The sequence below is a fragment of the Haliotis rufescens genome, unplaced genomic scaffold (genome assembly GCF_023055435.1).
Source record: "Haliotis rufescens isolate VD_foot unplaced genomic scaffold, xgHalRufe1.0.p SCAF_1, whole genome shotgun sequence".
Lineage (NCBI taxonomy): Eukaryota > Metazoa > Mollusca > Gastropoda > Lepetellida > Haliotidae > Haliotis > Haliotis rufescens.
The window spans coordinates 15,016,877-15,043,147 of record NW_025963779.1 but is presented as its reverse complement, the minus strand read 5'-3'; the positions used below and the strand labels follow the sequence as shown (position 1 = coordinate 15,043,147).

General features: G+C 40.4%; 1 protein-coding gene across 2 annotated transcripts; it reads right to left on the bottom strand.

The window, feature by feature from the left end:
- On the bottom strand, positions 1–23,037 carry LOC124148996 (cubilin-like). 2 transcript variants are annotated; one of them, XM_046520329.2, is made up of 17 exons: positions 22,729–23,037; positions 19,384–19,465; positions 18,644–18,768; positions 16,751–16,906; positions 16,037–16,118; positions 14,535–14,662; positions 13,538–13,684; positions 11,679–11,778; positions 10,519–10,643; positions 10,139–10,291; positions 9,488–9,575; positions 9,025–9,152; positions 8,023–8,178; positions 3,882–3,963; positions 2,849–2,970; positions 2,303–2,464; positions 1–2,114 (listed from the first exon to the last, which is right to left on the bottom strand). In XM_046520329.2, the coding sequence occupies exons 1-17, from the start codon at positions 22,802–22,804 to the stop codon at positions 1,966–1,968; spliced, it is 2,061 nt and encodes a 686-aa protein (XP_046376285.2). In that variant the 5' UTR covers positions 22,805–23,037; the 3' UTR covers positions 1–1,965. The 2 variants fall into 2 exon arrangements, with proteins under 2 accessions (XP_046376285.2, XP_046376291.2); XM_046520335.2 differs by having other exon boundaries at positions 16,751–16,891; positions 22,729–23,036.
- Between the last annotated feature and the right edge of the window lie 3,234 nt (positions 23,038–26,271).

Sequence of the window (26,271 nt, the reverse complement as noted above, 5' to 3'; positions counted from 1 at the left end):
TTAATAATGAGTATTTTAATACATAAATCAGACTTCAGGAACACTTAGTTTATAAACATTAAGACATTTCACGATTGTAAACTACATACATGTATACAATGCATTCATTTTCGCAAACACCTGGTATCATCACTATTTGATAGTGATTCATATACACATGCTAATGATATAGTCGGAATCGTTCAATCGACCTAGTTTTTGCAGAGATTTCTTATGAATATGGAAAGGGTTTTGTCGCCTTTATTTGCAACAAAATGCGCACTTGAAATAATAATTATCCTATAAAATCTGATATTTAGTCCCCATCTAACATTTAGTCGACTACGTGCATTAGATCTTTGTCAATTTTTAATATGGTGCCTGTTTACAATAATGATTTGATATTTGTAACATGCAATACAATTTTCCCCACGCCCCTATTAATATATCGTTTACATCTTCTGCGCTTTATATAACCTGTCGTCTCCAGAAGTACTTATATAATTACATTCCACGAGGGTAGCATCTTATGTATGTTCATAAGTATATGGTGCTACAGGACCATCATCTTTAGGTAGAATCCTAAATGTTCTGTTTCTCAAAATGGGTAGATTGGTCGAGTTTCAATACGTGTTTTCAATATATACTAGTATTTTCAATTCAAAGCACCAACCTAATAATTTATGATTAATTATACCACATAAAATGTCGGGCAAAAGAAAGTATACACTTATATTTGACCAACACATAAATATTAGAAACGTTACCAATACGTTACATGACTTAAAACAGTCACCGAAACACTGCAAACTTAAGGTCCAAAGCCAACTATGCTTACTGAGATTATATTTATGGCATGGCATTTCGGCATGGCATGTCGTTAGGATAAGTTGCATCAAAATATGCAACTTCGGAATGAAAACAAACAACCACTAAAATGCGCAGCTGGAACTAAATGAAAGCATGCTGGGAATGAATAGTTAGGTTCGGTTTTATTTATAGTCAGTCAGTGTGGCCTTAACTTAATTTGTGGTTGCGATTTGAGTTGTCTATCGGTGCACATTATTATCAAACACAATGTCAGTATGGTCATATCGTTTTGTAAGAATCTTCCAAATCTGAACGGAACATATTGTACCCTGGTCCATGTGTTTTGTGCTAAAACGTCAAGGCCAGAGAATCGATTATCTGTGAGATGTATTTTGATATCCATGTGTAAGTTTAACACTTTGAAGTAAGCGTGCCCCAATGAGAGTGGGGAGGTTGTACGCGTCATGGGTAGCATGTCAGTCAGTTCTCTCACTGTCCGAAGTATCCTGTTACCTTAATGGGGCAGAAAACGCAAGTGTGACACGGCGTGTCAGCGTGATGTGGGAGAAAGGTCAGAAGTAATGCAGGTGTTTACCACTTTGGTGAAACCCACTAGCACGGGTGTGGTGCTGACGACCCTTTGATCATAATGATCATAAAATCCTGGCACACATAGGGGACACAACTCAGCACAGCCAGTTTCGTGCACTTGTGTCACCACAGGTTTGCACCACAAGTTGCATACGCCGTGTTTTAGCCATTTTTTTCTATATTTCTGAGTGCGGCGTTAAAAAGCAAACAAACAAACAAATGCATCTCCCGCCGAGATCCGACGTTACCTATTGTTATATGACGCCATTATGTTACAATCTGACATCATTCTGAATGTTTGGTTCAAATTGTCATGTTTTAGATTAATTCACACTTTCCATCTCAAAAACACCTCACCACTTCAAGAAATAGTTCGTTTGGGTAAATCTATTTGAGGTGGACTTGAGGTGTGTGAGATAGAAATGCTCCAAATAAGTATGAACACAAACATCTCCCCTCGGTCCATACGCCTATGGCAAAGTATTCAGCAGTCAGAGACGTAGAAATGCCGAGCATCACCTCTGAAGTATCGCTGTCATTGCCCCACTGCTATCTATGACTAGAACTAAGTGAGGCACGCTTCTCTTAGTGCCTGCCTGTGGTGACAGCCATGTGTCTGGACCTTCTTCTCCTGTAGACTACAATACCAGCTACGATGGCAAGCAAGGCAAGCACGCCAAACACAACACCGAAAACAACACCAACATAAATAGTTTTGGACGTCTTTGACCGGGCTGAAAGAAGAAATGAAGCGTTCAATATTTGAGGGCTTATGTTTAAAGTAACATTTCATATTTTAAGTGTTAGTCTGAAGACGCATTCGAGATTTAAGATTTAATGTTGAAAGTGTAAAATAAAGATTTTATTTTGCAAACTGGGGAATAAACAAAAATAATTGCAAGCGAAGTCTGCAAGATCTTACGGTTTACTGGTTTTGGACGAGCTGAGTATGATAGTCTAAATCCAGAACCGGAAGTGACGTTATCGCTGTGAAAGGCAAGTGTCAGGAATATCCCAGAACTTTGGAAGGAAGGGTGTTCAACTCCACACCATCGGCTAAGAACTTTTGAATTTCTTCTCAAACCTGGATAAAATAATTTATAATCATTATGTCACAAAGAGAAAAGCAGCACATAATGTCAATTGAAGTATGCCAGCGTCTTCGTATATGTAATCATCGATGTGATGTTTAATATTTACTGGCGTGAAAAAAACCATAATAAAATGTCAGGATAAAACATGTGTTAATAACAGTGATAAATGTCACGTTACAAAATAAATAAGCGTCACGAAAAAACAATATAGATCTAACAAATGTTAATCAGGGTACATTGTATACGTGTAAGTTGTCATGCATCGGTACCAAGTTGCGTCTTGTCGACACTTTTTGAGTTTGGTATTGGAAGATTTGTCATACAGTTTATACAGTTCTTAATCATGTCTGGTACGGGAGTGACAAATGTGGTACCATCAAACGCCTCTACATAGTCCTTGCTGCATTCCGTCGACGTCTCCATTGACGACTCTTCCACCTCCACAAACACGACGTGGCCTTGGGGCGCAGTCAGGTCCCACACACAGTCAACGTTTCTTGAAAATAAGGTTTCAAATAACCTCCTCATATGTTTCATATTTAGATCGAAGATTTAGAGTGACAAAAACTATCCACATCGCAAAAGGGACGACTTCAACTTTTCTAATAGTCAACTTTCTCTTTGTGTCGAGCAATATTCATGCAGCCTCAGCCTTTGATGTCTACATGTCACAACCTTTTTGGAATAACGGGCATGCTCTTTCTACGAAGACTCTGCTCGAAAGTTGTTTGATCAAGGTTACAACATTCTCAGTAAAACTTTCAAAAAGTCTTATGGTGGACATTTTCAAATTTGACGATTCAGTGATCAAAATAGCGCCTATTTTTCAGGTGGACACATGACTTGCTATTGCATGTGTTTGCAACGGGTGCCACGGTCTCAATTCCATTACGTGAAAGGCAACGTCACCAATGGCTCGAGGCGTACCAGGAACCTACCATTCGTCACCACTCGCCCCTTTCCGTAACCTGCAAGAAGACTCGACCCCCTATCGATGAAAGTTATGTGCGAAAATACGACAAACCAATCAGAATGCGCGTATAATTTCAAGTTCTTCATCAAAGAATCCCTCAGAAAATTTTTTTGATTTTACATATGTCATGCGTCTAGAAATATACCCGAGACACAGTTAAGTGTGTTCAATCACACTGTATAATTCCGCACGTCCCGATGTGCTTTAAATTGCATCTGAAATATATATAATATATGGGAAAATATATGTGAAACATTACGCAACGAGTTGACAATTGTTTTAGGTATGCCCGTTTGCGCTTAGACGGAACCCGGTCGCACAAAATGGCCATGAGAGGGGCACGAGTCGCTATTCGGCTTGTCCCGGAATAACACGAGTTGGTCACGAATGAGGAACCTACATCAGGGGGTGCTCTGTTCTCTACCAGTACTCACGGTGGGTAGTTCTGTGGATACAGTGGAGATGTAATGGTCAACCTTGTGTCCAGTGGAGACAGATACTGTTTCGCACATGTTTCTAGGAGGATAAGAAGGAGAAAAATATAAGTAAGGTGTACAAATATCACACTTATACATAAACTGCACTTAGCTCTCGTATTAATGTATATACATTCTTACGGAGATAAATGTATTTATCATAAAATGGGTAGGTTTCTCGACAGGATAAAGCCAACGGATATAAAACGATATCTGTTGGGGGTCACATGCGGATAGAGATGCAAATATCCAAGGTCAAGTAGGGACTACTTTCACTGTTTACAAGCAAACATGGCGTCACCCTTGTCATTCGGCGATCGAGTCAGAATTAACCATCGGGAATCTAGAGAAACTACTGGAATAATTGCTTTCATTATCAAAAGAACAGCCTAATATACTGAAAATCAGTGTCTAACTGTGACGTAGCTAAGGCATTTTATAACATTTGGCAACTTTGGAGACATAAACTGCGAAACAATTTTGCGAGGGCACTAGTCCTAGCCAAGCGGGATCAGTAGCCATATCTGTGCTCGTAGACCTCTGCGCCTTAGAACCTTTTCCAGAAATTAAAATAGTTGGATTTTGCCGAAATATGTTTGAATTGTTACCTTGTTTCGTTTTGTCGCTGTGTGTACATCTGACTGCACTTCGTAACGTTATGACAGGACAGGCCGGCTGTCAACAACGTTTAACTGTGGCCGTGACGTCTTATAGACTAGGGTTAGAGTAGTTTCCCTTTGACAAAGGGCAGTTACTCTAGCGGACAGACCGATGGATTGCCGTGAAAGGCATGTAAAACAATTTGTGTAGGCAATTGTTGTTTTGCATATATGTAGTTACGTCACTGTATAAGAAACAGGTTTCTGTTGGAACTATATTGGTTACTGTCACTGTCCGACTGACAAATCACTTACCCTCTGACGTAATATATATTAATGCGCACATTCCAGGAAAAATTGCAATGTCTAGGTAATGTTTGTGAGAGATGGAAAGCGAATTTCGAGCACAGAATTAAAGAATGACATTATATGAAAAAGAGGTTATCATGCTTGTGTGTTTGGGGATGGTAAATATCCTGTATTAGGAATAAACGCCAAGGCTCGCTAAATTCAATGTTTATTCTTTATGCAGGATATTTACCATCCCCATACACACTCGCGTGATAACCTCTATTTTTAATATAAATCTTTACGGAGATAAATGTACATACACACAATTGATGCAATTTTGATTCAATACGAAGATGGGCTGTGGGGTAGCCTAGTGGTTAAAGCGTTTGCTGGTCACGCCGAAGACCAGGGTTCGATTCCCCGCATGGGTACAATGTGTGAAGTCCATTTCTGGTGTCATTCAATTTTGTCAATTACGCATCTACATTGCAGAATGCAAAGGTATCCATGTCATTTTTTAAGGCGTGTTTTCTATACATTTGCTTAATGCTTCAGCCTTTCCCCGCTAAACCGCCTCCGTGGTCTAGAGGTAGAGCGTCCGCCAGGAGAGCGGAAGGTCCGGGGTTCGATCCCCGGGCGCGTCATACCAAAAGACGTTAAAAGATGGTACTTGTTCATACCCTGTCTGGCACTCGGCATTGAGGGTCTAAAACAAGGACTGGTCGGCTCAGAGTCAGTAGACTGTGTCTGAGTGGGGTATTCATGTTAAACTGCGGACCAGTACAAGCAGCCACACGTCGCTATATAAGTGCAATAATCTTGGAAGCGTTAAACCCAATTTCATCTCACTTCACCTCACCTTCCCCACTATAAACATGAACTGTCCATGCAAGGAGAGTTCTACTAATCCAACATACAAATCGAGGCCTTTGTCAAAGGGGAATATCTGGCAACCATAACTTATTTCTCGTGGAATTATATGTGTGACCATATCAATTCCAGCTTTGTATTGGATTCCCAAGCTTCAAAATAATTCACATAAAGAAACATTTTGCAGGGACCAGTAAATGTACCACCAAATCCTTGTCAAAACTACGAACAATAATTTTGACAACAATTACGAAGGTCTACTCAAATACCGAAAGAGAATATATGAGACTAGTTGAGTTAATGACATGTGGTTATTGAAACATCCTTGAAATAAATACATTCTCAAACCTGAAACCTGAACACAAGTCAAAACTTAAACACCATTGATCTTTCAACCTTTTAAATAAAGATAAATTACATTCTCATTTCAGTACGGCTTTTGTTTCCAAGAAATGGGCCCGGACATTTAATTTTACTGCGAGCATTAATCGATATGATCAATTTGTTAAAACTGACAGTAACTCCACTCGAATATTCTGAGACACACATATGTGAGTTGCTTTCCTGATTGACAATATCGTACAAAATAATAGTAGGTATCCCCATGGGTATTAACAGTGGCCCCCTCCCCGAGCTTATCTGGATCTCCTTGCATCCGAGTTTCTTCCTACTTTAGGTGTCCCCCGTCGTGATATTGCTGGAATATTGCTAAAAGCGGCGTAAAACCATACTCACTCACTCACTCCTACTTTATTTACACCAAACCTCGCGAAAACCTCGTGTTATCACCAATTTTCAGTGATCCATTCATATCATTTCCATCAATATTATGCCTTTTACGCACAATAAAATCTCTTTCGACATATATTCGAAACTGATTAATTTCAGTCAAAGACGTTTTGAATAAATATGTTATAATTAGAATACTTTTGTATTCTCCAAGCAATTCTCCCATTAACTATTGTCAAACGTAAACTTGTTTGTACATTTCTGTTTTTTTTATTTCACCAGATCGACAAGTTCCTTTTAAATCATAACATGTTATGACATTTTATATTGCGATCCCACGGTTTTGAAAATACGTAAAGTAAAAAAGGTGGTCTAATTACGGACAAGGATCCAACTAGCGGGTACATTGCGCTGACATTTACGTCACTTGTAATACACAAGACACGTATTAAGTCAGTCACCCGCGGCAATTACACTCACTCGCATGACGAAACTATTTTGCCCCCCTACAAGGTTGAAGGTTGAAAGATAAAAAGTGACATTTGGTGAATGAAGGACGAGGTAGAATAAGTGCCCTATTTCGAAAAACTCAAATGATAAAGTTTGAAATATCGGTATCATAATTTTCAGATATTCATTCAAGGCTTTTGTAAAGCTTTTAAAATTGGTATGGTAGACATATGGATGCCATTCCAAATATGACACATCAGTAGCAAAAATGATTTTTGATACAATTCCTTATTTTATCTTGTGTTATGTGCTTCTGTGTTTGTTCATGTGAACACATGACTTGCCTTTTCATGTGTTTGTGATGGAAGCCATCGGTGGGGCAAGACATACAAAAGACATTGGGTGTCATCACTAATTTATAGTTATTAACACATGCTCATAAGATAGTCGACTCGTACAATGGACTGGTTTTAGCAGATATTTCTTATGGGTATTGAAAGGGTCTTGTTGCTTATATTTGCCATAAGTTTGTTATTTTTACATCTTCATCTTCTTTTTGACACAGTTTAGCCTTGCCTATGCATTTAGTGTTGTTTTAAGTCCCAGACTTACACAAGCTGAATCAAAGAGCGTCTACTATTGATAGTGCTGATAGATCTCATCATGATTTTCATCATTCTTATAATATGCTTGTTTGGGTTGCTGAAGACCTATGCTTGCCGTTTAGGCGACTATGCTTGTCGTAAAAGGCGACTAACGGATCTATTTGGCCAAAGAGCCCTTCTCATATATTGTTCTTTAAAACCCTTCAACGCACACGTGTAATACGGAAACATGGCTGCAAACGTACACGTGTAATACGGAAACGTACACGTGTAATACGGAAACATGGCTGCAAACGTACACGTTTCATAACATTTGCAAGATGATGATAAGTAAACTACCAACCAGACCATAAATGTCCGCACATCACCATGTTGCAAGGAACCGCAAGGACAACATAAATGGTAATTGCAACATCGCTACATATGTCTGAATAACTCCCATGTATTGTGTATTTGTAGCTTTAATAACTCGCTCCTACATGTAAGAAGACAACTAACGTCTGGACACATGCAGCAACTACACATTCGTACACTGCCATTAATAGGGGTGCATACCATTAGGCTTGACGGCTCTGAAGTTCCACCTGAAACCTCCTCCAGCACCACTCTCATCTGTGTGGAAGACGATGGTCAGGAAGCGGCCAGTGCTGGTGTACACGATGAAGTCGTCGCCACAGACTTTGTTTGCAACGCTGCTGTTAGCGTCTGGACCTGAACGCATAAAAGGTAGTCATCGAACAGTCATTTCACACTCGGCTTCGACATTTTGTCTGTTTGTCGTTTTACACCGCACATATTGTTTATATATGTATTCCAATAAAGAGAGTAATGTTAAAATGAAAAAAACCAACAAAACAAATCAAATCGAGTCTGGACCAGAAAATCCAGTGATTGATATCATGAGCATCGATTTACGCAGTTGGGTTACAATGACACCAAGTCACCAAGTCAGCGAGCATGACCACCTGATCCCGTTACTTACCTCTTAAGACAAGCATGGGTTACCACTTGTAACCAATTGTAACCAGGATGCATTGTAAGTAACGGGCACGTTGAAACAGAACAGGGTAACAGCAATAGCATCTTTTAAGGTATTTTGGTACGACGCGACCAAAGGACGCTCTATCCACTACACGGTCAAAATAATTTTCATTTTCTGTAACTTACAGCGAGGGGCCGTTCGGGTCTATGTATCCTGTATTTCCAATACGCAGTTCATCAAGGAATATGACAAAGAATAGTTTCAAAAGAGAATGTGAAAACCCATTTGTGGAAGCAGCTTCCGACGGAGAACCTCCAGGTTGCAGTGTATATACAGGAATTGGTATAAGCAGTTGCGGTCTCTCACCATTCCCCGTAGGATCCCGGGATACAGCCCCAGTGCCTTAGGCTTGTTTGACCCGACTTATGACCCGACCTTTCACACGATCGTGTCACGATGGCGTGGATCGATGCTCATGCCCATACTAGATTATTTCCAGCACGTGGTGACATAACTGGAATACTGCAGGCACCTGACATTGGCGTAAAACAACACTCACTCTCCCTTTCACTCACCATCAGCAATAAGGACATAATCTTTGCGACAGAACAACGAGTCTTCAAGTGCCATAGATCCGTCCCTGGCTGTAACTAACACTCGGTGGTCTTCAGGGGCTTCTATGCGATACACGCAGTCTAAATTCCTTGAAAAAAGACAAACGGTCAACTTAGATTTGTCTGCAAATCGAAGCATTTGCAAAGGAAGAGAGGTAGGGTCTTGATTATTGGATACTGTGTGTTTGTTTGTGTGTGTGTGTGTGAGAGAGAGAGAGAGAGAGAGAGAGAGAGAGAGAGAGAGAGAGAGAGGAGAGGGGGGGGGGGTGTAGTTGGAGTGGAGTGGGGGAAGGGATGGGTTCTCAGGATCAATATTCAATGATCGGTGACAAACGTGGTCTTCAGTTACTTTTAACAGGATAATGGGGTTTGGAGACATCACTCCAGGACTTTACTAACTTGACATTGTCGCAAGCACACTTACCCGTCATAATCTTGGGTGTAATAGCCTAGCGACAGAAGGGACTGAAATGAGTCATCCGCTGTGAGGTTTCTTCCACACGGGTAGGGTTCTGAAATGGAATCAGATTATGTTTGGAAAACCACGCGTTGAACATTTTGTTAGTTATAGCAGGGTGTGTCAGCTTGATATTGGTGAAAAAATTCAAGGAACGAAGCTTGTAGACGTTTGTCGCTTGGGTAAGTGAGTTGGGTTTAAGGCCTCATTGAACAGTATTCCAGTTATTTTACGGCGTGTCAGTTTAATGTTGGAGGACAGCCCGATGATGCAGGTCACAGGCGTTTACTACTTTTGTGAAACCCACGACCACGCTGACAAACCTAGAAACAATCGAGGGGAACCGTGATTTGAATCCACGATGATAGGTTTCTGGCGTGCCCAAAGGGTCGCAACTGTGCACAGCGAATTGCGGCGCCTTAGACGACTGGGCCACTCTTGCCTCCGTCACTTGGCTGAAATCCGAGGGCATGGGCAAACAAAGCATCATTATGTAGGCGAATTATGGGGTCGAATCCATTGGAATAAACTGATCCTGGCGCAAATTAGGTACGCAACTCTACTTAAAGAATTACGTCGTTTCAGACCATGTACCTAACAGGATAAAATGGCACGTACCGTTTGTTACAAAGTACCGAATCCTGACATCTTTCGGATTGAAAGATCCGTCATATCGGAGATAAACCGTCATATTTTGCTCATTTCCCTGAAATTCTGGTCCACGAATTGAACAGTGCTGATTTGGTATCCGTGTGGTGTTGTCACGTTGACCTGAAAAATGATACACTGAAAAATTCTTAAAATTGCTTGTAACTAAATGATTGAAGCATGAGAAGATCAGGCAAAATTTATCTCCTTAAGACATTTTTAAAATATAAATCTTATGTTTCATTTAGCATTTCTTTCAAAAGTTTATTCTTGGTGTTTATCTTTGCGTAAGCATAGTCCAATAAAGAAGGTTCCTTCATCGAGTATAAAAAATGTCAGCTTCAAATTACCATCATAAACCTCCAGTAAGTCACCGCTGCAGAACCTCTCCCTCTCAGGGTAGAAAACTGTTATGCGGATCATATACTCTTTTTCCATTCTTGGTTTTCGTACTGTCCAAATGAAGTCCATGCTTCTACGATTAGAAGAAATAAATTGCCCTCTGTTCAGTTTTATCATTATATTCATTAGAATTTCTACGGCCTCTTTATTCTACTGGATATAGTGTTTTCCATGAGAGCGGAGGGTCGGCGGTTTGGTCTATCCTTTGACATATTCCTTGATAAACTTGGATATATAGGACACGTGCAACCCAGATAAGCTCCTCGGTATAAGTAACAAAAATAAGTGGAAGTGGACCGCCTCCATGACGTTGTGGAAAGAGCGAGTGTCCGGAGAGCGGCAGGTCAGCCGTTCCATCCCCCGGCCGCGTCATCTCCTTAGATATAGTGAGTGGGTGAATGAGTTGGGTTTTACGCCGCTTTTAACAGTATTCCAGTTATGCAGGTCTCAGACGTTTACCTCTTCGGTGAAACCCACGCGCACGGGTATGGTGCTGACAAACCTAGTAACATAATCGGGGCGAACCGGGATTCGAACCCACAATCATAGGTTTCTGGCGTGCCCAAGGGACGCAACTCTGCACAGCGACGAGGCGTCTTAGACGACTGGGCCACCCGTGCCCCCCCTTAGATATAGTATTTTTTGTTACCCTGCCTGGTGCTCGGCACTAAGGATAGGACAAGGAGTGGTCGGCTTGGAATCAGTATACTGTGTCCGTGTGGGGTATCCATGTTAAACCTCGGCAAGTATGGGTCCTCGCACTAAACACAGGCATAGGCTAGACTAGTACATGCAGCATTAGATTGTCATGCTTTACTAACACTAAATGATATAATTTCTTAAAGTGTCTGTTATTACATCCAGCACCAGCACCTGCACCATCAACTCTATCAAAAGTTCTTGAATGCACAATGGACATAAAAGTGAGTGAAATGAACTACTGACACACTCCGTACCAATGTATAGTTGTGTTTGTCAGAAATATTAAGTTAAGGTATTGGTTCCATAGATATGTAATGACAAAGTAAATCTGAAATGATTAGAATAATGTTACGATGATGTTATCTGTGTTGTACATGCGGAGTGTGTTTTCTATTGTTGTACGTACTGGTTGGGAGAAAGCTCGATGGCATCTGGTACATGCAGGTTCTTGTAGGCGACCCCCGCGACAGCGTTATCAGTACCTGCTACAGGTGCAGTGTTGTCGCCTGAAATGAAAATAGAAACATAAGATAAGGGTTGAGATACTTCCAACAACCCCTTGGTCTCGAGTGTATATCCAACACGTTTCGAACACATTAAACTTGATGGGAACTAAGCAATTTATTGAGGACCCAAAACACATTATTCTTCAAAACATCCATCTCGAACGATTATATAATGAAGAGCCCGGTGACCAAAACACATTTCTTCCAAAACATCCATCACGAACGACTATATTATGAAGAGCCCGTGACCAAAACACATTATTCTTCAAAACATCCATCACGAACGACTATATTATGAAGAGCCCGGTGACCAAAACACATTATCCTTCAAAACATCCATCACGACCGACTATATTATGAAGAGCCCGGTGACCAAGACACATTATCCTTCAAAACATCCATCACGAACGACTATATTATGAAGAGCCCGGTGACCAAAACACATTATACTTCAAAACATCCATCACGAACGACTATATTATGAAGAGCCCGTGACCAAAACACATTATACTTCAAAACATCCATCACGAACGACTATATCATGAAGAGCCCGTGACCAAAACACATTATACTTCAAAACATCCATCTCGAACGACTATATAATGAAGAGCCCGTGACCAAAACACATTATCCTTCAAAACATCCATCACGAACGACTATATTATGAAGAGCCCGTGACCAAAACACATTATCCTTCAAAACATCCATCACGAACGACTATATCATGAAGAGCCCGTGACCAAAACACATTATACTTCAAAACATCCATCACGAACGACTATATTATGAAGAGCCCGTGAGCAAAACACATTATCCTTCAAAACATCCATCACGAACGACTATATTATGAAGAGCCCGGTGACCAAGACACATTATCCTTCAAAACATCCATCACGAACGACTAAATTATGGAGAATCCGGTTTTTTTTTCCAGAATTGTTTAAACTGATTACTATTTTCAGAAGACCTCCCAACTCGACAACATCTTTAGAGCATTTAAACGTATGCTGTTTTTTGTTTTGTTTGTTTGTTTAACGACGCACTCAGCAATATTCCAGCTGTATTCTGTAAATAATCGTGTCTGGACCAGACAATCCAGTGATTGATATATTGAACATCGATGTACATATTTGGGATACGATTACATCAACCAAGCTAGCGAACCTGACCACCAGATCCCGTTAGTCGCCTTTTACGGCAAGCATGAGTTGCTGAAGACCTATTCTACCCAGGATCTTCCACGTATGCAGTTGCACCCGAGCTTTAGTGCATCACGCTTGTAGAGCTGCGTCCGTTGGGCACGCCAGAAACCTATGATTGTGGGTTCGAATCCTGGTTCGCCCCAATTATGTTTCTAGGTTTGTCAGCACCATACCCGTGCTCGTTGGTTTCACCGAAGTGGTAAACGTCTGAGACCTGCATCACTTCGGGCTTTCCTCCCACATTAAGCTGACATGCCGTGATATAACTGAAATACTGTTAAAAGCAGCGTTAAAACAAACTCACTCACTCACTCACACAGGTTAAGGCATCAGGATGGGAGGAGGTTATTAATTGGCAGTTAGGTTTGGATGGTAAAAGGTATGATTTAAAACTTATTGGTTTCCTAGTATGCTCTGCCTCAGGTGAGAGGAATAGTATGACTTAAAATTCAGGTTCTCTGTTCTGTATTCTGATATATACAGGGAGGTTGTATCACATCAAAATTATAATTTGACTCTGACAGCAAACTGTTATTATGTTACTCATCTCAACTTACCTTTGACTGCCCTGTATCGAAGTCTGAAGCCAACTGCTAGGTAGAATGGACTTTTATGGCTTGTCTTGAAATGGAGAGTCACTGTATTATTCGTTGTCTGGATAACGGGGCCATTGCTGCCAAAGTATCTCCCGAGATTCAATTCACCTAAGAAGAAGTCAATGTGTATATAACAATCTCAGTACAAGCATATATCTTAGAAGCAAACGATTCGTTAAAATTGTAAAGGGCTCAAATTACCTTGCCACGTCCAGACAAGATGTTTCAACAATAAATAATATTTTCTTTCCGATGTTTTTGTTTTGTTTGTTGTTTAACGCCGCACTCGGCAATATTCCAGCTATATGACGGCGGTCTGTAAATCGAGTCTGGACCAGACAATCCAGTGAATAATATCATGAGCATCGATCCAGGGCAATTGGGATCGATGACATGGATCAACTAAGTCAGCGAGCCTGACCACCCGATCTTACCGATGTAACTCTAGTACCATAGAAACGCCAGTGTAGTAATAAGCTACAGATGAACGAGGGGCGTAGGGAGTGGCGTATAAACCAACAACGGGTTTGTGTGCTTGACTGCCGTCCTTGAATCATTCTACGGAAACCTGTTAAGGACATCATCGCCGGCGTTGCGAAATAGTAGCAATGTACTGCTCAACTTTTACTGTCAGACACGCACTGTCATAAATAGCTACGATTCCGCCTTCATAACATTTGACTAAATTCCGAAGCTAAATCTGCACCTGCCTTCACACGCTCAGAGTGATCGTTATAGAATATAGCTGAATTTGTTACGCCCCCTTGTTCGGGTAGCCTAGTGGTTAAAGCGTTCGCTCGTCACGCCGAAGACCCGGGTTCGATTCCCGACATGGGTACAATGTGTGAAGCCCATTTCTGGTGTCCCCCGCCGTGATATTTCTTGAATATTGCTAAAAGCGGCGTAAAACCATACTCACTCACTCACTCACAAATGAACGATAGAAAGGATTACATACCTTGTGCTACTGAAAGATAATCGTTCACCTGTTTGGAGTCATTACGAAACAGATTGAAGCTTTCTGATTCCAGTAGGATGTGGTCATCTTGAATTGCGGTTGTAATCACATACCTTCTATCGGTATCACTGGAATAATGGAATAAAGTGACAAAACCCTGTCTAAATACAATAGAATTATCTGCATAAAGCAGAGACGAGTGTACGATTCCGACTGTGTCATAAGCTCGGTTTATGAATCACTATCAAATAGTGATGATACCAGGTGTTCGCGAAAACTTGAGCGTAACCTCCCCCACCGGTGGCACTCATCACAAACACATGCAAAGGCAAGTCAATTGTTCGCCTGAAAAAAACAACCCACGGGAACACACGGTACACGAAGAAAAAGTAACATTTGCTCAATTGGAAAGAACATGGAAAGACTGCCTTCATGCTTTTGAATACATTCTTTCCAAGGTTTGGAAATCACATATTTCAGTTAGTGGAAAGTTAACAGATGTTTGGAAAGATAGCTATATCTTCCAGTGAGAGTTGACCGCCTCCGTGGTCTTGTGGTAGAGCGTCCGCCCGGAAAGCGGAAGGTCCGGGGTTCGATCCCCGGCCGCGTCATACCAAAAGACGTTAAAATATGGTACTTGTTGTTACCCTGTCTGGCGCTCGGCATTAAGGGGCTAAAACAAGGACTGGTCGGCTCGGGGTCAGTATACTGTGTCTGAGTGGGGTATTCATGTTAAACTGCGGCATGGTATCTCAGTGTGCTAGCACTATAAATCGGCATCAGTCCGGACTAGTACAAGCAGCCACACACACACACGTGCATGCACGTCGCTATATACGTGCAATAATCTTGGACGCGACGTTAAACCCAATTTCACCTCACCTCCAGTGAGAGTTAACAGTCCACTGAAGAAACTCTTAAACGTTGTGTGAATAGTTTTTCTGTAACATCACGACATGCCAGCTTATTATGTGAATATAGATTGCAGGCCGTTTGACGTTTACCACTTGGTGAAATTGGCGACAAAGGTTAAGACAAACATAAAGTCATGAAGAGTGTATATATAGCACCGAACCCAAGATCAGCGGATCCTGGTTCGAGCAAGGGACTCAATTCTGCACGACTGCAGTGCCATTCCTGACCCCTCCAAAACTGTATACTTTTGTGAAAAGTTATATATTTAGTCTTGACCAGAAAATCCAGTGATTGACATAATGAGCATCGATCTACACATTTGGGATACATCAACCAAATCAGCGAGCCTGACCACCCGATCCCGTTGGTCGCTATTACGATAAGCATGGTCGCCTTTTATCGCAAACATGAGTTACTGAAGACCTATTTCTGCCCCGGATCTTCACGGGTCCAGTACGACGTTTTATATTTTCAACTGATCCATCAGTATTGATTGATTGGTGCGCTCAAACGCACATGTGCAGATATCAGAAAGTTTTAACACTCGATCTATCAACCCGTTTTGGTAACATTAAGCATATTCTTACTTGTAGTAGAAGTTCGGGAAACCCGGTGACTCGAGCACTGATTCGGCGGTAGTTGCAAGGAGCTGGATACTCCCGGATTGTACTGCAACGATAACAAACGCACCAATGGTACAAGTAGCTCCAATTTCATATTGTTTGCTTGCTCTTAACGCTGCTGACAGAAATATTTAAAAATAATGAATAGTTATCATTATTATGAATGATTATGCTTTATGTTTTTTTAGGGGAGTAGTCAGCAATTTTCAGTTATGTTATTGCGACATGTGCCTGTGTGAGAGAGAGAGGGGGGGGGGGGGGGTAGAGAGAGAGAGAGGTAGAGAGGGAGAGAGAGAGCGAGAGCGAGAGAGGTAGAGGTAGAGAGAGAGGGGGCGGGTAAAGAGAGAGGTAGAGGAAGAGAGAGAGAGAGCGAGAGAGGTAGAGGTAGAGAGAGAGAGAGGTAAGGAGAGAGTGAGAGAGAGAGTGAGTGAGAGAGAGAGTGAGAGGATAGAGAGAGCGAGAGAGGTAGAGGTAGAGAGAGAGAGAGGTAAAGAGAGAGGTAGAGAAAGAGAGAGAGAGGGAGGTAAAGAGAGAGGTAGAGAAAGAGAGTGAGAGAGAGAGAGAGAGAGAGAGAGAGAGAGAGAGAGAGAGAGAGAGGTTAAAAAGGTGAGAGGTTAAAACGATTCTAGGTGCATAGTTAGGTCACCAGTAATGTGAGACCCTTTCATTAATATGTACCCTTTTCCTGGTAAAATTTGAAGACAAATTCTGCGTAGTACGTCGGATCAGCTGTCATGTAAAAAGCTCCATTTTCTGAGTAGAGTAGACGTTTCTCCCCGTCTCCACACCAGCTCCGCACAGGGGTCGTCATTGCGGGTCCTATATCACCAACAGCTATCAGGGCGTTTATTGAAATAGGAACCTACATACACAATACAACTCCGGATATTCCCGCACACGCAATGGGATATATAAATCAAAAAGGACATTGAAACTAAACCTTCCCAATTAAAACAATGGTTATACTGACAACGATTTGTCACCTTTTGTTTGGAAACATGCGTAACCAAGTCGTCTAAGACGCCGTAATTCGCTTTGGGCACGCCAGAAACCTATCATCGTGGGATCGAATCCCGGTTCGTCCCAATTATGTTTCTAAGTTTTGTCAACACCATACCCGTGCTCGTGGGGTTCACCAAAGTCGTAAACGTCAGAGACCAGCATCACTTCGGACTTTCCTCCCACATTTAAGCTTACACGACGTTATATAACTGGAATAATGTTCAAGCGGCGTTAAACTTAACTCACTCACCCACTCGAATTTCAGAGTCGCGGTGATTATGTTTCTAGGTTTGTCAGCTCCATATTCCGTGCGTGTGTGTTTCACACAAATGGTAAACGTCTAAGACCTGCATTCCTTTCCATGAACATCAAGATAACAATCCGTGATAGAATTGACCCATGTTCATAGAAGCGCTGAACCGCACTCACGCGCTCGCTCAGACAATCGCAAGATGTTATTACATCCAAATAGCCGGCGGGTGGTTGAGAACCCCCATCAATAAAGATCTATGTTTTTCCACAGTATCTTTTATTTTGTCCTTGGATTATGCGTTCTGTGTTTGATCAATAAAATAATCACGAGATCTTAGTTTCGTTTTATTTGTTTGTTTTTCGTTGCACTCAGCAATCTCCCACCTATATGACGACGGTTTGTAAATATTCGAGTCTGGACCAGACAACCTAGTAATCGACATCAAGAGCATCGATTTACGCAATTTGGATACGACAAAATACAATATAATGAACCAAGTCATTGAGAATGACCATCTGATATATTTTGTCGCCTTTCACGACAAGCCGAGGTTGCTGGGGACCTATATTCTTACACGAAATCTCTTTCCTTAAATTATATATACAATAATATTCAATTTAAAAACAAATAATTATTGTTCTTCTGTCAAAAAGGTGAATTGTAATTTGCCAAAGATATTTTCACTGTTCCTTCCATTAATCTAAATAAATATGTCAATAATATTTTACTGTGAAATTTTGAGACAGGTCTATAATATTTTCCATTCAGATATTATCAACCTTCTTTTGAGATGTTTTTCCTTCCTGGAGAAGATTTTGCCCCCAGACCTATATCATGTAGTGGTAAGACTCCATTAGAAACAGTGAATGGTCCAAAGCAACCTGTTTGCTGTTTTTGTTTGTTTGTTTGTTTGTTGTTTAACGCCGCACTCAGCAATATTCCAGCTGTCTGATGGCGGACTGTAAATAAACAAGTCTGGACCAGACAATCCAGTGATTGACATCATGAGCATCGATGTATCAACCGAGTCATCGTATCTCACCACCCAATCTCGTTAGTCGCCTCTTACGACAAGCATAAACCAAGTCTAACCCGGATCTTCACGGGTGACCCTGACCTTGTAAGATGCCACCTGACTTGGTTGAAAGATGCCAAGGTACTCCGACAGCATGGAGCGTTGCTCATAACAATAATCACTGGATTGTCTGGTCCAGACTCGCATATTTTCAGGCCGCCGTCATATAGTTGAGTGCGGCCTTAACGACAAACAATTGTGTATTGTACAATAGAATCAGTGTTATGGAATCAATACAAACCGTTAAAAACGCTGACTTTTGCCTCTCCGCAGTTTCTTTGCTTTTTCACCCTTAGGGCCAAAGTGTCAAGGACGACTCGGTTGTCGGGGTCAGTCGCCTGTATCTGCCACCAGCAGTTGGCATCTCTGATAAAACATGACGGTTATAGCGTATTGTACCTTGTGCGAATTGTATTTCAAGTAAATGAAAATTGCCATGTCGCATCGTAAGTCCCTTCGGGTAACATAACTTAAAAAAATGAACCATAGAATAAACGACAGATCATGACAGATCAACTCACTCACTCATTATGGGACCCGTGAAGATCCGGGGTAGAATAGGTCTTCAGCAACACATGCTTGCCGTAAAAGGCCACAATGCTGGTCGTAAGAGCCAACTAACGGGATCGGGTGGTCAGGCTCGCTGACTTGGTTGATGCATGACATTGATCCCAATTGCGTGGATCGATGCTCCTGATGTCAATCACTGGATTGTCTGATTCAGACTCGATTATTTACACAGACCGCCGTCATATAGCTGGAATAATGCCGAGTGTGGCGTTAAACAACAAACAAACAAACAACACTCATTATGTTTTTAACATAAGTTAATTGTTTTTACAGAACCATCTTCCCGATTCAAATGAGTTATAAACGTTAATAAAAACACACACATCCACACCAGCATCCACATCCACACCAACGCCCACATCCACACCAACGTCCACAACCACACCCACGACCACACGATGTGATACATACCCTGTATTGTTTGTGTTCGGTTGAAACAGAAGACGGGGAGTCGTGCCTGCTTGTAGAGTGATGTTGCAGTCACGAACGGTATCTGTCATAAAACGTATATGAAAAGGAGACATCTTCGATTATCCGGTGTATTATACCTCATATAATTTCTCCATTGCATTTAATTTAGTTTAATACCTAGGACCCGCCCACTACCATAGATTCGTTTTGAGCTCGATTCGAACAGCACGACGTTGTAAATAGGCGTCCAATGGTTCGATGTCAGAGATATGGGCGATAGGGATGGTGACGTCACTTCTGTGACGAAGCAAAGGTCGCGAATGGGTCCAGGGTAATTAACATAACAAAATGCTGAAATAATGCACTGGATAGCCAAATACACAAAATAGACTATAAAATACGCAAGATAAACTGTTTGGCCGTGTTCTTATAAAAGTTTAATCATTGCCAATTGAAAGTAATCATGGCGATATGGACTGTATGGTGTCACGTTTGTTGCCGTTAAATTGATGTCGTTTAATACAAACAAAGACATGCCTAACATGTCCTTTCAAATGGAAAACTGGTGTATATCGGTTCCTGGGTATTAAGTAATAAAACCAAAGGCACCAAAAACTTCAGTAAAATCGCAATTAATAGCTAAATTTTTAATGTCTGAATTTCAGCCAAAAAAACAGGAAATTTAAATGTTAGTCGTAGAAATGAAATCGACAAACATACAGTCATCTGCATGCCCCATTGTTGTGTTGTAACACAAACATATGATAAACAAATAACATCGCAAATTTCCGGTTTTCGAAACAAACATTCTGTACGAAACCAAAAATATTCATTAATTCACAAAATTGTTAAGTCATAACTCGTCTGTTATGTATAGATACTTATATTTTACCTGACGATCTGTAGCACATTTGACACAAATATTTTCTGTGTCCCAAATACTTCTGAATCATAAACAATTTAAAAAATTAAAATTTATAAGAATAAATCTCTTCTAGCCCCCGTCAATGAATTATAGCAATTTATTTAAATACGGATTAGAATGCACATGTACTGTATCGTTTGTACATAATACAGTATTTATTTGACTCTGTGCTAGAACATTATTCAGTTTTCAATTTAATATCATAATATTTTATTTACACACACAAATAGTTTATGGGCAGCTGTGAAAAGGCAAATGCATCTGTCATGACGAAATGAAATCTTACCGAACTTTTGGTATTTTGATTGAAAATCGGCAAATATTAAGAAAACAAATAAATAAGGACGTAAAACACTTCATCTTGTTCAGTGCCTCTTTGAGGCGTATTCTTATAATATTTTAGCTGCTGAGATTTTAATGATGGAAGCCACATTTCCCTCCAAATAATCATAAGAAATTCCTTCTAATAGCAGACTTCATTGTACGATTCCGACTATGTCGTGAGCATGTGTTCATAACTCACTATCAAATAGTGATGATACCAGGTGTTTTCGAAAAGGTGAGCGTATCCATGTTTTATAGTAATATGATCTACAACTGCAAATGTTGCTTGGCTACCGGGGGCCTGAATCGCTTAACTATCATTCACACAATATTTCAACATTCTACATCACCACAGTACACACGATATTAACCTCGCTAGTGTGGACCTCGTTACTCTGGAGTACTGTTGGGAACGGGAACGCGTAGGTGTTCCACATGTATGTCATCCATCTAATCCCATATTTTTAATTCCAAAATTATTATATTTACCATACTGCTTTTCTGTTCTTGTCCTTTTTGTCGACAGGTATTTAACAGCTATTAATGATTAAGTTCTTTTCTACGGAAGTGAGTTTAAGTGCCACATTCGAAAAAATATATATAATTCAGTAGATGATACTTTCATTTACGTGGCTGGTATATAAGTCAGATACTTACATCAACGGAGATGAGACTTTAATGGCTGATACATAATTTCGCTAACATTTTGCTTAACGACTTATGGTTTAACTTGCACAAAAAGCACATTCGGAATGGCCTGTAAATTCCTGGCTCAGAATCAAAATTGTTTGATTTCATATAGTTAAATACATTGCAACGACTTTTGACAAGTCAACTTTGTACTCCTCTCTCTTTATCACGGCTATTAGAGGGTGCGGCGTGCGTCATGCTTCTTGTAGTCTTACAGCCGCCCTAACACCCCCCCCCCCCCCAACACACACACACACACACACGTGTTGATTCTCGGATGTTCCCCTCATCAAGTATTAATTGTTTTAAATTAATGTGGATCTTTTAAGTCCTTCCTAAATTTGGAGGCCCAGTGAGAAAATCAGCCAGTCAGAACACATTTAGTCGATCAAACCAGTCTAAGCAGGTGCGAGGTCTGAGACCTCGATACATTCAAGTGAACAGTTACTTTATGTAATGTGTTAGATAGTACCTCAATAAAGACATGGTAAGTTTGAAAGTCAAACAAATCGGTCATTATTAACTATATGACTGGCCCAAAACTATTGTCAGTTATTCGAGAAAACATGGTTACCCAATCGATAAATGGATGCTATATGATACTATATTCTACGTACATCTAACATCATATCCGAAGATGAAAGTATCTTCTTCGTAGATATTTAAGAAAATGGTACAAATACGCTTCCATAGTTTCAGTTGCGATATGGCTCCAACATTTCCGGGGCGATGTACCTTTGAACTCACACACTTACTCGACCTTACTCTATACTAATGATTCGAGTATCCCATATGTTTCAAATCCGGACACTCATACTGGGAGTATCTATTTTTCTATGAACAGTAAACTGCGGTTATAACGAACTCAAAGGGACTACTAATTTTATTTCGTTATAACCGTAGATCGTTATACGCATATATACAGCTGAGCTACAGCAAATAGTCGGGACCAAAAAAGTAAGTTCGTTATATCCGTCAGTTCGTTATATAAGCGTGTTCGTTATAACCGTAGTTTACTGTATTCCCTATTTTGTGATAACCAAAGAAATTGTTACATATTATCTATTTATCTCACGAATGTGATTTTTAGACCACAATAAATGAATTTACATCTTAACATTAATTTCGTGACATCGTAGAATGTATTTTATGATATAAAAATCGAAATCACGATATCTAAGAATCTGAACTATTTTTCTCTATCACAATTTCGATTTTGGGATATCAATAATTCAGTTTGTGATATATTTTAATGCAAGTAGGAAACACGTGTCTAATAAAAAGAATTGGAATGTTGTATTCCAAAATGTTCTCTCAAATTTAATTAACCTATTGCTACTGTCGACGTACAGCTATGATGTAACTGGATTCATACTGATTAAAATAACATCCATTTATTCACTTACCGTAACCTTGGTAACAGGATATTGTAGACACAGAAGCTACGATTACGAAGCTCCGTATTATTAAGCGGTATTCCATTTCCCAGGTATTGCTGTACCAACAGATTTAGATCCCTTCAGCGTTAGTGTGTCACCTCGACTTTGCCTGTTTACTCGTTCCAGATCGGGCCCGACTAAAGTGTATTAAATATTGTGTGGTGTAGTTGTAAGCTAACACACTCCTCACCAGTGTGTTTATGTCACTGCGCATCAACATCTGCTACGCACTGTCTCGCTATTTCCTAATAGAATGTATGTGTGTGTTGTTGTCGGAAGACGCTCGTATCCTATATTTGGCGGTCCGGGTTAAGAAGAGGCAATGCCTCGTTATAACGCACCCCTCGTTATAGTGCGATGTTGACAACTAAGGTCATCTTTCCACAAAGAGAAATAAGCGCCACGACCGTCGTATTGCTTTTACTGTAATACAGACTAACGATAGTCGTAACACTAAGTCGAGGCCCTGATCTATTGAGCGCCAGGGGCGATGGGATAGCCCAGTGGTTAAAGCGTTCGCCAGTCAGGCCGAAGACCGGGGTTCGATTCTTAACATGGTGTCCCACGCCCTGAACTGGCTGGAGTATTGTTAAAACGGCGTAAACCCACACTCACTCACTATTGAGCGCCAACGCCCATTGACAAATTAATATTGCCATGCCTTGTGTGAAATTTCCATGAATATTCATTACGTCAACAATGATATATCAACTGTTTTTCGGCTTTGAAGGGGTTATACGTTTTCTAACATCTGTTATCGGACACTCCATTTCGACGAAGCCAACATTTAATTATACACTTGACCACCCTGATCTAATTGAAGACTCTGGCGTACCCTAGTGTTTAAAGTGCCTGTCCCAGAGGGCACCTGAGTGAACGAGTGTGTATGTTTTCCAGCAATATAACGGCGGGGGACACCAGAAATGGGCTTCACACTTAGTACCCATGAGGGAATCGAACCCGGGCCTTGGACGTGACGCGCGAACGCTTTAACCACTAGCCTACCCCTCCGCCCCATACCAATATTAAGTTAGGCGTAATGTGATTTCAGATTTCAGGACATTTAATTTGGAACGGACACGGTGTTAGCCGGTAAGTTTCAAAAGTTAAGGTGTAGTCGTTAACATTTTTGGAACACCTGAAAATACATAATACTTATCAACATTGTTAAATACTACAGCGATGAGTACCTCGGTAACATTCTGTCTCCGTGAGAATGTCTGGAATGCTATGACGTCAGCGATAGTCACTGCAGGTGACGTCATATGCTTCCATGGCCCCTAAACAAAATCCAATAAAGATGAAATTTAATATGTAATAAGCGCCATTTCACTATGTCGACTTCCGTGTGTTTACAGGCTATCCAATTCAGGGTTTGAGAAAAGGGATATTTATCACAAAAATTAGGCCTATTTATAGGCTGGCGCACATGTATTCGCATTTATTGATAACTGATACCTTGGTGCGTAGCATAAAAGTTTCAGAAGGAAACAAGACAATCTTGAATTAAATCCTTTTATTCAGAACCATAAAACACTTTGTTTTTTTGTTGTTTAACGCCGCACTCAGCAATATTCCAGCTATATGACGTCGGTCTGTAAATAATCGAGTCTGGACCAGACAATCCAGTGATTGACATCATGAGCATCGGTCCACGCAATTGGGATATGATGACATGCATCTACTAAGTCCGCGACCCTGACCACCCGATCCCGTTAGTCGCCTCTTAGGACATGCATAGTCGCCTTTTACGGCAAGCATGGGTTGCTTTTAAACATTTAAAGACATTACTGAAAGCTCTAAAGAACATATCTTTTATATGAGATAGCCTATTAATAATATCTAATTAAACGTAGATATTATACACATATTCACAAATGTTAATTTAAAAGAATAACATGACAATTATTTGTATAAGAAATGGGCGTTGCTGTGCACAATTACAGCTCTTATTATACCAGAACCATGTGAAACCCAATCTCGAATGTCCCAAGACGGGACTATTTCCTAAAAACGTCGTAAAATCATACCAAACGCAACTCTTCTGATGCAGAAACGCTATCCCGTTCAACCTGTTGTCAGGCACACATCGGGCAGTGTTATACCGTCCGACCTTGGTGAGAAGACGGTAGTAACTGAGTACACACAGGTAGGTCATATCCGCATTGCCGGTCACCAGTTCATACTGTGTTAAACATGTATTCGTATTCGAGCTGGCTGTTCGTCCATTTACTGTCTATTGCTAAACAGGCGTACTGCGTGTCTCTTTCGGTTTCAGGGAAATCCGTATATAATTAAACCAGTTCGTGGAATGACGTACCAATGTTTATGACACGACATGGAAATTCCCCCATGAGAGAGCTTTATTTCAATAAAGGGCCCACCGGCCCATTATACAATACATAGTATCCTTATTGGACAATTTCAGCGCCAACGAAAGCGTTATTACGCAAGAAATATAAATATATAATTATATAATAACTATAGCATTAATTATGCATGGGGTTTTAGATGTACAGAGTGTGTACAAATTTATCAAAGGTTACATTTGTGTAAAAATGATAATGAAGAACCTTACGTCTCAAACTGTTATAATATGGACAGAGTAAACAAAAATGATATTCAAATTCCACTTAAGGTCTTACACAAAATGGACATGGTCTCTTAGCTCTAGGTATATTGTATTTCCTTCCATTTTAAATTAGCAAAGTATGACCAGAACATTTAACTTTCCTCAAAGCAATACAATAGGCACTTACTGAAATACATTCTAGATAATTTTCAAATACATTACATTGCTCAATACAAGAATAAAAAGAAAGTTTTGAGTAAGTTCTACTACTAGACCACAGTTTGTCTAAGTATATCAATACATCTTATTTCAAAGTTATCAATAAAACCAATAAAATCATGGAAAATTACAGACTGAGTACTATTCTTGAAGCATTTGTTATATACAACACGTTAGACAACAAACTGTAAGGTGATAAGATGTCTCTTTGTGGTGCTCATATGAGAATAATGATAACAATAATTATTCGATCCAGTAATGCTGTTCACTTGACTCTTCGGTTGACTCTTTAACTAGCTGTAAAACTGTCAGGGGATAGCTTCATTTTTATTGATATGCATACAGGGGCGGTAGGGTAGCCAGGTGGTTAAAGCGTTCGCTCGTCACGCCGAAGACCCAGGTTCGATTTCCTACACGGGTACATTGTGTGAAGCCCATTTCTGGTGTCCCCTGACGTGATATTGCTGGAATATTGCTAAAAGTGGGGTAAAACAATACTCACTCATACATCCCTTGTAGCGCTCTTTGGAAAAAGAGGAATGCAATTTTGATTTGACAATATGCGTTCAGAAATGATGTAATTAGTTTCAACATATATTCACCAAGGTGTCAAAGTTAAATATAGTTTAAGTTTTAGTATACACGATCACCCATGAAATGTTCGAATGTATAAATATTTAGTATGTTCGTGTGTGTCATAACCACCTGGGTGCCGTTGT

What these genes read in the sequence shown, in the direction of transcription:
- LOC124148996 (XM_046520329.2), bottom strand. Translation starts at nt 22,804, where the DNA reads ATGGAATACCGCTTAATAATACGGAGCTTCGTAATCGTAGCTTCTGTG. An exon ending in ATCCTGTTACCAAGGTTACG is followed by an intron (nt 19,466 to 22,728) that starts GTAAGTGAATAA and finishes GTTTTATGACAG; the next exon opens with ATACCGTTCGTGACTGCAAC. An exon ending in CTATGTAGAGGCGTTTGATG is followed by an intron (nt 2,465 to 2,848) that starts GTACCACATTTG and finishes TATTTTATCCAG; the next exon opens with GTTTGAGAAGAAATTCAAAA.